The 14711-nt window shown below is 41.2% G+C and overlaps 1 protein-coding gene across 1 annotated transcript in view; it reads right to left on the minus strand.

Moving 5' to 3' along the window:
* The window catches only part of il1rapl1a (interleukin 1 receptor accessory protein-like 1a), a 139792-nt gene that overhangs the window by 59974 nt on the left and 65107 nt on the right, over window positions 1–14711 (minus strand). Inside the window, 1 exon segment of the mRNA XM_051072180.1 lies at window positions 13802–13955. Coding sequence (XP_050928137.1) covers window positions 13802–13955 — 154 coding nt within the window.

Here is a 14711-nt window from a genome sequence, read left to right on the forward strand (position 1 = left end):
TATATGAAAGTGACATACAATATGTTCTCAGTAGGGCAGGTGGTGGATAAGGCTCTGAAGTGATTTCTAAACCCTCTGAAGACGGTCTGTCCCCACCCTCTCAACACGGGTTGCCTAATTGAGTGTTAATTTGGTGCTAATTATGTAACATGTTATCCCAGTGAGACGCCCCAGATGCCACGAGATGAAGGCGTGTGGAAGAGTGTGCAGAATCGCAAAGCAAAGCATTTAGGGAGACACTAAGTGTCTGTGTCTCACAGTCTGCATCCAACTCCTGAATTCACTGTGTCATGGTGCAGAGAAAAAACAACAACAACAACAACAACAACAACAACAACAACAACACACACACACACACACACACACACACACAAATTAAGAAGCATTCAACCAAGTCAAGATAAACACTGAAAAGTATGCACTTTTCAGAACTAAGGGCATCCTCACATGAACTTCAGCTGATTGTTAAACCAATATTCATATCTACGAGCAAGACTCGTTGAATTAATCATTCAACAAACATTTCCTAGTGAAAGTTCAGCCCCTACATAAAAATTTTAACAGATTTCTTTTACTGTGAGAGTAACTGAAGCTGGGCTGTGTCTTTACCGACAGTGAGTGGTTGGACCAGGGAGAGTGCTGTGGCACTGATGCTCTCTTCTCCCCCTGCTCTGTTCCTCAAATAAATATAGCATGATTATTGAGAAGACCTCTCTGCTTTTTTATTTATAAAACCCATAGCGTCTTATTCAAGAATACTCTGCATGGGCACTGGAGTGGGGTATTAGGATTTAGAGATGTGTGTGTGTGTAGTGCCAGCTTATTACATGAGACTGTGTGCAGATGCTGTATTTGTGTATCGTACAGCTGTGGATAAATACCCATTTGGTGGTGTGCATGTGGTGCTGAGCATTTTTGATTCAAGGATGTTGTACGTGGGTTTCAGCCCTAACAAACTACAGTGCACATGTTAATTACACCCCTTGCAATGCTGTAGCCAGTTCATGGGTTTTAATACTCTGTGTATGTCAATAAAGTTATTAGAATAAATTCACTGTTGGATGTGGTCTCTCCATGAGATTTGCGAACAATCAGAAAATATAGAATATTCCTGCTTATCCTTATGAGGATTTCTTCTCTACACTCTGATGAAGTAAATTAATGTCTGGAATTAGCGCTGTCTAAAATCATGGTTTTGTCGCACTGTCTGAGTGAATCCATCATTCAGTGTTCATAGATTTTGAAAAATGTTTAAAAACAAACTCATAGTAATAGGGGCCGATCAGGGGAAAAATTAAACAAATCTAATACCTATGTTTTTTCCCCCTCTGATAGGTGTGCATGTGTGTGTGTGAGAGAGAGAGAGAGAGAGAGAGAGAGAGAGAGAGAGAGAGCACATCACTTGTTTTCCTGTGAATGCAGTAATGGCAGAGAAGATGGCTGTAGTTAGTTCAACACGACCAGAACTCAGCAATCCCTCATTCAGTGCTGAGCCTTTTCTGCATTCACTAATAGATTTCCTATTCTTGTCTAATTAAAAAGGGAAGCCTTTTTTACCCTGAAAGGCTCTCAGAGCTATATTGAGGGGTGGAGAGGTCGCTGGGAATCCATCAGATGTGATGCAGTTAATCAGCATAAAGCCTGCTTCACTGCACCGCTAAACAACAACTGCAGGAATGGACCCAACCCTCACACTGCACCACACTGGGATTCAAAGCCATGCAGGCACAGAGGTGAAATCAATTTTAAAAAATTACTATACCGTGCGATCTAGATTTTGTCTCATAACATAAATACCTGGTAATTTCACTATACTCTTTAAAATGGGTAATTAGAGGGGATTTAAAAATAACTACAGAGACAGCTGCAGAGAGTGCAGAACGTGACAGAGAAAGGTAAGAAAGAAAATGAGAGGACAGGGAAACAGCCTTTGCCCATGGTAATTACCTGCCTCTACCTCCTATCTTTTTGAATGAGAAGTTAGGTGAGAGGAGTGGAGACAGGTGAGAATGAGGGAGACAAAACCTGAAGCACAGCAGAGGGAGGGAGAGAGAGAGAGAGAGAGAGAGAAGGGAGGATGGGAGGATAGGAGAGGAGAGAAGAAATTAGTGAACATACACAAGAGGCAAAAAAAAAACTGGTATGACATTCCTGACACCCACATCATTCGGCAGCAAAATGGGAAGTCAGCGCTAAAGGCTGACTCAACCTCCTTCGGCAGTGCACTTTTACCTTTCTCTTTGTTCCAAAGCCTATGTTTAAGGTACAGTAGATATCTAATCTTGAGCTAGATATGGAGAGGAGGTCAAGACATTTCCTATTGTTGCGCATCTGACTAGCTAGATAGACACGTGAGCATGTAATCTCAGAAAGAAGAATGCTGCAATTAGACGTTCATCAACATGAGCTCACCCACACTACCAACCTACATAATCTGATGGCCACCTGTATGACACCCATCACCTAATCACTGCTGTAGCAAAGAAAAGTGCTACATGGGTGCTGCCGGAAGCTACAACCATCATCTCATCCAATCTTTTGGTGCACTGCCTGCTTCAGACACACCAGCTCTTGTTTGGCTGAGACAAGAGGTGGGACTTACACTTGTGTGTCCAGAGTGGCAACTGGCTTGGGAAGAATAGGTGGAGGAGAAACTCTGCCATTCATTTGCACTTATCACAGCTGGGCAGGCATGCATGGATGTGTACGTATGAGACAGCCAGACACACACACACACACACACACAGACACAGACAGAGAGAGACACACATATAGGTATGTACATAAAGCAGATATACAGCCGCACAGACTGGCATTAAAACAAACATGCCTTCCCCACCCCACTCCGCACGCAACCACACACACAAACATTTACACACAAGCAGAGGAACAGACACTGAGAGCAAACTGTAGATGCTGACACCGGCTTCCTGGACAGCCTCTCTGACTGTGCAAGGATGCCAGAGGAGGAGAAAAAGAGAGAGCAAGAGAAGCAGCAATGCTGCTGTAAAGACATCATTTCCATTGTGTACCAGGGAAAGTGGTGGCATCACAAAACGGTAATGACAGTTAAGGCGTTTAGTCACGGACTTACTGGAAGGAATTGAAAAAAAATAATAAAACACCCTCATTTTGACATAACTGACATTCTCTGAGGCACCGCTACTGGGTCCAAAATAACTATTATGCTGAAGGAAATACACACTATAAACTATTCAGTGCACCTGAAGAGAGTGGGCAGGCTAATGCTAAAGCAAATATGTGTGTGCACAAAGACTTGCACATACATGAACAGTACCACATGCACACAGTGAGGGCTCTCCCTCTGCAGATAGAGATCTCTTTGCGTCTCCACCTCAGGGGCTGAAAGGCATTGACTGCACAATATAAGTATGATTTAGAGTATTGAGTGACAAGGGAAGGGTGTGGGTTGCATCAACCTTATGAAGCTACAAGATACCAGGGAGAAAACGAGCTAGTGGTTGGGGTATAGAGAAAGACAGAGAGACACAGAAAAACATTAGGTCTGACATTTGACATAATTAAACCTCATGTATAGTTGCACAGTTTATTTTGGTTTGTACAGTGTTGACAGGAAAAATAATTAGCGTTCCCTCCCTGAAAATGGGGGAAACAGAAACTTTTCATATTCCCATTTCTCCACCCTTTCTGTATAATATATTGCACTCATATTTGGTGGGCCTACATAGATTTGTGCCTAAAAGTGCATGCAGATATGCCCACATTTTCACTAAAGTTAATGTTGTTTTACAGGTATTTTCTGTTTTTATCAAATAGCAAATAATATTTAGAAAAACATGTGAAAAAAGGTGTTAATTAACATGCCATTCATTAAAAAACAGGGCAAAACTGCAAATGATATCCACAATGTTTAACTGTAAAATTACATAATTTTACCATATCAAAATGAGTCAAAATTATTGGCACATTTAATCATTATTTTACAGATATTTCCTGTTATTTGAAAGCAAAAAATATAATAAACCCTGAAAAACGCAATTTAAAAAAAATAGTTTATAGTTCATATTATTCCATTTAACTATTGTTTAAATATGATACAATTATGTTAATAATTGTATCAAATCACCAGCCGGCTGCCTGCTGCACACTGACTCAGAGGGCACAACTATAAAATATATTGATCATTTTTCACTAATGTGTAATAAATATAAGAACTGGTTAGTGAAAATGTCATAAACATTTTTATCTTATGGCCATCCACAATTATATTGTAATATGTTAGGGAGAGGTTGGGCCAAACTTCCCCACATTCTTTGAGACAATGTGGTTGTAGACATAAGTTGAAGTTAAACTGAGTTTTAAATCATTATAGTAGTGACTTGGAACATGTCAGTAGTGATGGAAGTTAAGGTTCCCTATGTTGTTTCTACAGTGTTTTTTGGTCATTTACAGTTAGTGTTGTGAAGAATGCACATTTGGCACCATAAGTGAAGTTGCCCCCGTGTAACTGTAATACAACACATTTATTTTTCATTAAATGACAATAATTTTAACAATTAAATGCAATAAAAAAAAAAAGTATTGACAGTTTTTGAACATTGCAGTATTTTTAACTATTTTAATGTGTTTTTACGATATTCTTCTTCTTTTACAGTGTTGGACACTTGACGGCTTGCTGTAGAGTGTGGCATTGCTGCTTTGTGGCTATGATCAAATCTGTGACAATCTCTCTATTTTCTGTTACCATCCCCTGTGGTTGTTAATGGTCATCTTCTTATCTTTTAATTGGAGGGAGTTTTTTTTGACTGGGCTTTTCTGAAGGACATTGTATAATGAGAGGGGTAGTTAGGGTCCTCATTCGACTGCAGTTGGCACTGTTCTGAATTGAACAGAACTGTGAGCAAACTTCTTCTATTGAGATGACATCTACAGACCCACAATTAGGTGGTCACTGCCTGTTGGGAGGTGAAGAGGAAGGGAGGAGAGCCGAGGAGAGGACAGGACAGGAAAGAAAAGGAGAGGAAAGGAAAGGAAAGGGAAGGAAGGTGGGTAAGGGGGGCAGATCAGAGTCCCAGGCACTCAGGATGTGTGAAGGAAAGGGACGGGAAGGAAAGCATAACCGTGTGAGACGTGTCTCATTGCTACTTAGATATAGGTGTTAAGGTATCACTTTAAGGAGCGCAAACTTTTGAGCTTTCAGTCTTCCCTGGGCTTGGGTCCATGACAAACGGGGAGACCTAGCCCTACCCTAAATGTCAAGGTACGGTCGGTGACATTTGGCATACATTTTGACATACAATTGGGACCATTTTTGACTTGGGTGGTGACACATAGGAACACTTTTGACACATGAGAACAATTTGACAAAGGGGAACAAATTTTTCCTTTTTGTCATAAATGACAAGTGGGACCGTTTTTTGACATTTGGGACACTTGTTCCCATTTGTCGAGTAAAAAAATGCACCACTTGGCCGAAAAAAAGATACTGTGACAAATGGGAATACTGTCCCAAAACTTTTAAAATTAATAACTCCGGAACTGGGGGAGCAATCGGAACACCCCTGAAAGCTGCTTCGGATCCGATCGAGCCTGGGTCCCTACAATTTTTCCAAATCGGAACAAAGCGTTCCCTAACCTCTATATGGGGGTGTATGCCAAATGTCAGCGAGAGGAGAGGAGAGGAGGAGAGATAAGGAAAGGAAAGGAAAGGAAAGGAAAGGAAAATAAAGGAAACTGCAGGGAGAAGTGAGTCAGGACAAAAGGGGCCAATTACCATTAGACTGATGGCATGGAGAACAGGGACCAGAGTACGAAAGGCCATAACATGATCACTGTCAAAATGGCCAACACTGTACTATAACTTCATTAATGAACACATAAGAGGGAGGGAGACAGGCAGAGAATGAAAGAGAAGCCACTAATGTAAGTACAAGGTGTTATACTGTCAGTATCACGTGCACCCACTAAACTTCCTTGCTAGTCGTTCAATTTAAACCTCAAACTGAGATCATTTGTGCTGCTGCAGCTCCTGCTCTGTGGAACTACAGGAGACTAACCTTACATCTCTCTCATGTGCATCTTTATCTCAGTGTGCAGCTCAAAAGGACATTGTGTTATAGGAAATGGACACAACTTTACAGAGGCTGCTTGAGAGTGCATGCTTAGGTAACAGGCTGCATACAAAGAGGGAGAGAGACATACAGACAAACAGACACACAGGTACACACACACAGATACACACACACACACACACACACACACACACAAAGCATAGATTATCTGCATTATTTCAGCAGAGCTTATTCAAGCACATACTTCTGTGTATAAAATTGTGATTATAGGAGCTACTCTAACCTTGCTTTAAGATACAGTAACATGTGCCATTATCTCTGTGCACTATTGAAAAGACCTTATGTTTGAAAGCAGGGGCTGGGCATAAAATTGAAGTAGCATTACAGCCTCACAGAAGCTCCTTGAACATGCATGTTAAGGTAATGCGCTACATACTTAGAGTGAGATTTACCCTCTCCATAGGCAGAGGATTGAAAGCAAAAATGATGCACTACCATAAGTGATTCGTGTCCAGAGCAGAATACATGACAGCAAAGCTTTGCTTTTATATTCACCATGTTGGATGTACTGCACCAGTAGGCTTGCAAAAATTACACCATGATTAAAGTTCAAAGGTCAAGAAGTTAATGTGTGGAGCACAATGTCAATTTAAAGCGCTGTATCCTTTGAGTGAACTCATGAAGGAGACAGCCGTCCTGTCATCTGAGAAATATGTTGAGTTGAAAAGCTACAGACATGTTAGACATACAATCTGGGGCCAGACCATTAAAAACTTTATAGACTAGGAGCAGAGGCTCAAAGTCACTTCTGTAATGAACAGGTAGCTGGTTGGTTTTGTTTATACACTGGATCGATATGATTTGAGTTTTTTGTTCCTAGTCAGGATACGAATGAATGGCTTTACCAGAAATACTAGTAAAAATAGGATGTATCAGTAATCTAGGCTGCATTTTGAAGTACAATGATATGTGCATAAAAAAATTCAAGTCTCCATCAATAATTTCCTTAGTTTCGTACTTGACCAGTGTTCCTAGAAGGGAGCTGCCTCTAAACTTTTGTGGCCAACACTAGAATTTCCACATTTTATTGGTTAACTGCAGGACGTTTTTCAAGCCAATGAAATGGCGAGTCTGAAGTGCTCATGTTATCAGGAAATAGAAATATAAAGTTGTGTGTCATCCACATAGCCATGACAAGTAATGTCAAGTACTCTTCAATATATTTCACTGCTACAGTAAATATCTTATCTCAACTGTATTGAAGCTTTTTACTGGAAAGAGACCAAATCACTGGTCTCTTCAATATAGATGTAAAGCATGTCTTTTCCAGGAATGCATTACCAGCCACAGAAAAACACTGTTTAATTATTGACCTACACTTCAAAAGGCATCATAAGACAGAATTATAATTTTAATTTCACTCCTGCCCTGGTACCAGGCCTATATGCCTAGATAATGATAATAACCAGAGACTGGGGTGTGTGTGTGTGTGTGGGTGGAGTGGGGGTAGGTCAGGCAAGATTAATTATGGAGGATGTAAATTTCATTCGTCACATGCAGACCGATGTCGATTTTAATTGAATTAAAACAATGTGAACCTTGGCCTGCTTAGACTCTAGGAGGACAGCTGGTGAATAGAGATGAATTGAGTTGGAGAACACTTGAGAGAGGGGATGGGTTGGAGAGGTTAGGAACGAGGAAGAGAGACATAAAAAGCAAGAGAGATTAGTTAATGATGAGAGTGATAGTTGACCTTAAACTAATGAGTCATTCTGCTCCACCTCATAATGGTAATACTTGTTTCATGAGTTACTCAGCTGCTCATTAAATGTATAGGCTTTAAAAACGTGTGGAACTGCATGTCCTATAGATATCCTCATAACCAGACTTTCTACACACTGAACTGATGGTTGTGCCTTTTCACTGTCTGTGGTTGCTCCTGGTGGGTGTGACTGATGTACATGTGTGTGCACACAGGTGCTTACAAGTGTGTAGGTGGAGTCAGGAAAAGTCAACTGCTGGATTAACACTTATCTCAGGTGTGATTTTATCATCTTCTCCCCAAGGATGCGTAGCTGAGGCCGATTACGTAAACGCAACAGGCCCGGACATTGCGGGCGGCACAGGTGCAATTCACACAAGGCTGAAGCATATGGACTGAGAGATGGAGAAGGTTTCATCTCATTTTCTCACCCTGTACCTCTTATCTCGCCCCACTTGATCCTCTTCTCCCTGCTGTCTTGGATAATATCAGCGCTTATTGTTGCCTTTCCATCCATCTATCCACTTTCAGACCCACAGACATGAGAACCGAGACACGTGTCTCTGCTGACTTCTTCTGTTTCCGGCTTCTGCCGTCAGCTGGACAGGTAAAGGTCAAGCTATCACCATCATGAATTAATAAATAAATATATCACACAGTTTTGCTCACACATGTGCACACGGGCAGTAACATTTTATAAGGTTGTGAAGTGTTCATGCTTCTGAAGGTGACCCTATAGCAGACGAACTGTAAGGAACCTTTTACTGCGATGAGACAATGTCCTAGATCACCTCCCCACACCTCAGCTCCTCATTACACACACAAACAACGCTGTCTTTCTAACACACACACACACACACACACACACACACATTACACATAGGGTATGCATGGCGTCCTGTCTCAAATTTGAGATCTAGCTCAGAGAGGCAAGGACAATCAGGTTACTGAAAACCCTGATGGATGAATCTTAAGTGTTCACCACCTGCAGGAGAATATGCTCTGATACAGCGAGCAGGGAATAAAGAAAACACCTCATGCAAACAAACAAAACATCCGGAACAGTCACATATTTTATTTTCTCACTTTTACAGTATATATTCATCCACAGTACATTAAGTGAGCTTCCCAAACATCTCTTGGCTCACTGTGGATATTCGACAGAGGTAATGTAAGGTAGATGATTCCTCTCCTCCCCTCGATTTCCTCTTGCCCTCTGCACCTCCAATTCACTGTGCCAAATGGTACATTTACATTGGCCATAACCTCAATCACCATGCTTGCAGGCTATGCTGAATGTGCAGACAGACATTTCTACAATGAGTGGATGCAGACGGAGGTATAATGGGAGCAATAGATAGAAACCCACGCCCGAGGCATCCATCAAACCAAACGACTCCATTACAGTAAGTCCGACAGAGGCAAACGGTAATGTGCGCTGTGATAAACACTAGGATAATAGTCTGTTTATAGTCCTGGACACACTGTTTCTGCCGGGAAACACTGGCGAAGAATACAGATAAGATACAGGAGCAGCAACTGCTCTATCTTTTTCATTCTTTCTATCTCTTTTCCTCTCTCTCCTTTGGTGTTATCTGTCTCTTTCACTCCCCTGTTCTCTTTATCCTTTTCAGCTCTCTCTGTATAATATTTCCTTCCTACAGAACGCAGAGGGAGCTGCATACATCAGCCGAACAGGGCTTTTATCTGGTGTTACAGTATTGTAGCATTACCATCACAGTGCTGGGATGAGGCCTGGGAGAACCATAAAAATGCAATAGAAATGATTCAGATCAACGAAAAAAAAAACAAAAACAGACGTATCATGGCAGACACTTGTTGGTATGCATATACAACATTAAGAAGACAAAAAGGCAAGCACACACACAGAGTGGCCCGTACCGCACATGGATGTATCAATTAGTTATAGCTGGGTTGTGGTTTCAGCTGACACATGGCTTCTCATGCCTCTGATAGTAGAAAGGGGTAAACACCAGAGTAGACTAATCTGACCACACTCTGTATTCCTCAGAGGAACCGGGAAACAGCAAACCTGCTGCTGCCATGAATCAATTATAAGAGTACACAAAAAGGCACTCTCTTCACAGATGCGAGGTTGAGGTGAAGGTCTACAAAGGGGAAAAAGAAAACAAAATCTTTCCATCTGTTGATAAAGGTGTTTTTTTTTCTCAATACACACCCACTCGCTGCTCAGCCATTACCTCCTCTTGTCCACAAGCTCAGAATGAGAAAAGAACATTTATATTCACCCAGACATAAACTGGAGAAAACATAAAGTGAGGTAAGGGGTCACTGTTTCTTTTACATTTCTATTAACCTGAGGAGCATCAGCGCTTGATTAAGGTGGTCCTGGATCAGCCTGATCTGGGTGAGTCTGTGTTTATGCCCATATTTAACCTCTATTACAAGACTGACCTCAGTTCAGATAGCAGCTCCTCTGCTGCTTCAAATGGAAGCTGTTACGTAGTGTAGCAGGGTCAGAAAATAAGACACACACACATGCACACACAGTTTGCAGCAAGGCACGGTCAAAGCAAAGGCCAGTTTCTATTGCTCTGTATTTAAGATCAGTTAAACTTAATGACCTCCTTCATCCTCTTGGCCTATCAAATAAACCCCAACATTAGCCCTCAGATATCAGACGTAGTTTGGCCTTTTATGCTTGCCGTCCAGGCAATGTCGGTTTTAACAGGATGTGATAAAATGGGGATAATCTCACGCCCACTTGAGGGGATGATGGTGTAGGTTTATTAAAGGAAATGAGCCCATGGTGAGGATGAGCTAATCTAATTCTAGAAGGATACTACAGCGCTAAAAAGGAGGTACCCCACTGGTATGGTAATAAGGCAAAATGCTGTGGTAATAGAGTCAGCCGTATTTTTATAGCAGAAGCAGAATAATTGATGACACAGAATTGGTGACTGAGGCAGTCACAAATTGTGATAATATATTTAAAAAAATCTAAATTTCTTTACATAGCCATTGTCAGTTTTCTAGTAGCAATTTTTCAAATAAATATGGTACACTGGGCCAGTCACACTCAGTCAGTTTACAAGGGGGCATTGAGCATTGTCTTCATTTCGGAAATGTGCTTCATGTAACTTATTTCATGTACTGGAGAAGAGAAACAATTGTGAGATCCCCACATCAACCTGCTGCATGAAAGCTTCAGAGCTTTGCTGCTTGTATGTCAAATAAAATCACCTCCTCCATTTTGATGACTTATAGACATTTCATTACACATAACATGTAGCTCAGACTGTGTGTGGGTGTTTCCCTATAGCTCTATGTGAGTGCAAAAGTACACACGGTATACCATATTTGTGCATGCATGCACGCACACCTGAGTCAAAAGGATATAAGAAACTATGGGTGGTTCAGGTAGAATAATAAGAACAAAGAACAATGGAAAATAAGTTCAGAGTGAGAGAAAATCAAACGTAAAATTACTTATTTCTTTTCTTCTTGCTCACTGACTCATTCTTGTTCACTGTTTTACCCTAAAGCTTGCTATTCTCAGTTATTTCTACGGTTCTGGCTCCTACTGCTCAGCCAGACTTTTTATGAATTCATACTTCTCTCTGCCTCTATCTGAATTTTCCCTTGCTTTTCCCACTCTCTCCTTCCTTCTTCCTTGCTGTATCATTAATGTTGACTGTGTATTTATAACCCAATAACATTTTTATGACCACCATCATTACAGAACATCGAGGTCATGCTGACAGGTTAACAGACACACAAGGATACAGCCAAAGTACATACAGCATGTAGTCAACATGGTATTCACTTGCCAAACATACAAACTGTACAACACTCAATCACATATATTAAATACTTCATACTGTATATGTAAACATATTACAAATACAAAGAGAACATTATCCTTAAACCTAAATTACAGATAAAGTGATTCTAGCCATGGTGAACTGTTCTGTTACCAAAAGATGAAAGGAACTTAGTTTGTCTTGCTCAGAGAATGAAAACACAATAGCGATGTGTCTTACCAGACACAATGTCCCAGTAAAGCAGTCTACACCTTGACTAACTGGCATGTTCTCTCTGGAGAGACACATTGCTTATTAGATAGTACAGTAGAGAGAGCCAGGAAATGGGGAAAGAGAGTAGGGGAATGACATGCAGCAAAGGTCCAGCCGGATCAGGAGTCAAACTGGGGTCTGCCTGCTCAGGGCACTAAGGTCCATGTGGTACGCACCCTAACCATTTGGCTTTGGGGGTGCCCAGCTCCAGAGATATTTAAATAAATATTTTCAGTGCTGGGAGTACTGAAATTCTGGTCATGTCCATTGTATTTGGTAGGCTGCAAAACTTTCAATAAAATATGGCTCAAAACCTGGGCAAACAAAAGAAAAAGAAAAAGAAATAAAAAAACGCATGGACAAATACCACAAGGGATAGGGAGGAAATTATGCTTTCTGTGAATTGGGCGAAAGTGACTCTTTAAACTGTTGCACAGAACGCCACAAATGTTAAGGACCTAATGGGTATACTGCTGGTGGCCTCTTGCATTATATGGTAATATGCCACTCATGTGTGTCCCAAGGAACTTCTAATTTAGGTTCTTCAAAGGGAATCCTTGAAATGCTGAGCACAGTAGTACTATACTGTGATGGTAATGGTGATAAAATTAAATCTAGTGTACCTACCATTTGCCTCAGACTTATTGAGCCCTGCTGAGGATAAAAAGCTGGTCCATCAATCACAAGATCAGCCAATCTCAAATCTCAGGCTCATCCAATAGTAAGCCCTACAGAGGCTCAGGTATGTATCTTCCTGTTTGATCTTTGCTAGATAACAAATAGCCTGTGTACCTCACACTGCTATCATGCTCATATCACACAAGAGCAATGACCAGCCACACAAATAAACACCACACAAGATACTAATCAAATGCTAACACTGTTATGTAGTTAGAAACACAAAGGAACAACATAGCAACTTGCGCAAAATCATTGTCCAATTGTTTTGATTTAGACCTAAAACCACACATAACACCACACTACAGACACAACATGATGCAATGACCAAGCAACCGGGGTTGCTGTGAAGGTGAATCACCAATCATGTGGACATGTTATTGAGCTTGCAGCCTTTAATCCATTAATCCTAAAGATGGTTCCACGGAACACACCATATTGAGCACTATCAAACTGATGCAATCAAGGCACTTATCAGCTTTTCTGAAAATACAGACTGTTTTCAATGGAGGTTTCCATGTGATTGCCCTAAACTGGTGGCAAATCAATGCTCTTTTCATTTCCTACAGCATCACTGAGAACAATACAATTACAACTTCAGGCTTTAATTTGTATGATGTGACTAGTGCGCGCAGTATAATAAATGTACATTAGAATACAATGGGTAGGACTATTGAAACTAGTTTGAGAGAAAGGAGAGGAAAAATCTGTATTTGACCTTTTCATCAAACCTAACCAGAGTAGTTGACCTGGCAGAACACACACTAATAAAGAACACGTGAATGTGTTTATTTGTTATGTGCTCACCTTGCAGCTGTGCAAGGCAAAAGAGAGAGAGAGAGAGATGGATAGAAACAGAGAGAGCAGACTAAGTGTACTGTAAATCTCCTGACCTTGGTCCTGGCTCTTTAGCTCTCTGTGTGAAGGGGTTTAGCCTATAGCCTTAAATATTTCAACAATGCTTGGATGGCGGGAAAGTGCTGAGTTAGAAGAAGGAATAGAGGCCAGGCCACAGCATTATACCTCCCCCAGCAATTAACACAGCAGCAGGACATCGCTGCAGTGCTCAGTGGTGTATGTGTATGTGTGTGTGTGTGTTTGTTGCCATCTATTTCTTTTCTGCAAGTATCTATGACAACTGCTACTCTTCATTCTCTCTACATAAACAGTATTTATAGAGTAGACAACTCTAACCCATCACATACAAACACACTTTCGTTTTAATGTTTTTTTTTCTCCTAAAAACTTACCAGTTACTGTGAGTTCAGTTGTCCTCCTGACTACAAAACCACCAAACTGGATTTCGCAGGTATAATTCCCAATGTCATCTTCCTTTACTTCCTGGATGGACAGAATGTCTCTCTTCAGGATGATGCTGGCACGCCACTGCTTTGGACGGCACTCCTGTGCATTAGAGAAGGAGAGGTGGGTCAAATTCAAAATATCTCCTCAAAACTCCTTCTTCCTATTGAATTAAATCCATAAGATTTCAAATTGTTTGAGCTGGACACAAGAGCTTTCAAATGTCACTGAGCGTTAAGAAAGTGTATGAAGTGGCAGGGATGCACAGCTTGGGACTCTGACATAATAACTCTATATGGTAAAATGATAAGGCTTAGCCATTATCCTACTTATCTGATCAAGATTTATTGCACTGAACTGAATATTCTCCATTCAATACTCCAGTATAGCCACAGAGGACAGAGAATGTTATTTACAGTAGTCTCTGCTGGCAAAATTAGTGTGTTTGTGCTGGATCTGTGTGTGTGAGTATATGTGTGCAGGCGCAATGAGTGACTCCACGACATGATCCTCTCCTCCTGTCCCTCTGTGCTCTAGTAGGGACAACAATGGCTCGGTGGATTCTATTTCACCATTGCTCCCGGCAACCTTTGAATTCAATCACTGTGGCTCCGCAGTCGTCCAAATAACTCTGGGTTCCAGCACTCCCAGTCATTACCCAAACCGTAATTGAATTCTGGAAAAACCTAGAGGTCGAGCACAGCCAGCTAATCTACTGCTGATCTGCCTGTGATTAGTCTGGCCTGAGCCCTTCTCGGGATGCACTTTGTTGTCCGCAGGCCGTGCCTGACCTGGGAAAAGCAAGAACCCAGGTGAGGGAAGAGAAGGTGCATGCTGAATAAAGATCAGGGACTGGGA

This window comes from Lates calcarifer, linkage group LG1 (assembly GCF_001640805.2).
Source record: "Lates calcarifer isolate ASB-BC8 linkage group LG1, TLL_Latcal_v3, whole genome shotgun sequence".
NCBI classification, from domain to species: domain Eukaryota; kingdom Metazoa; phylum Chordata; class Actinopteri; family Centropomidae; genus Lates; species Lates calcarifer.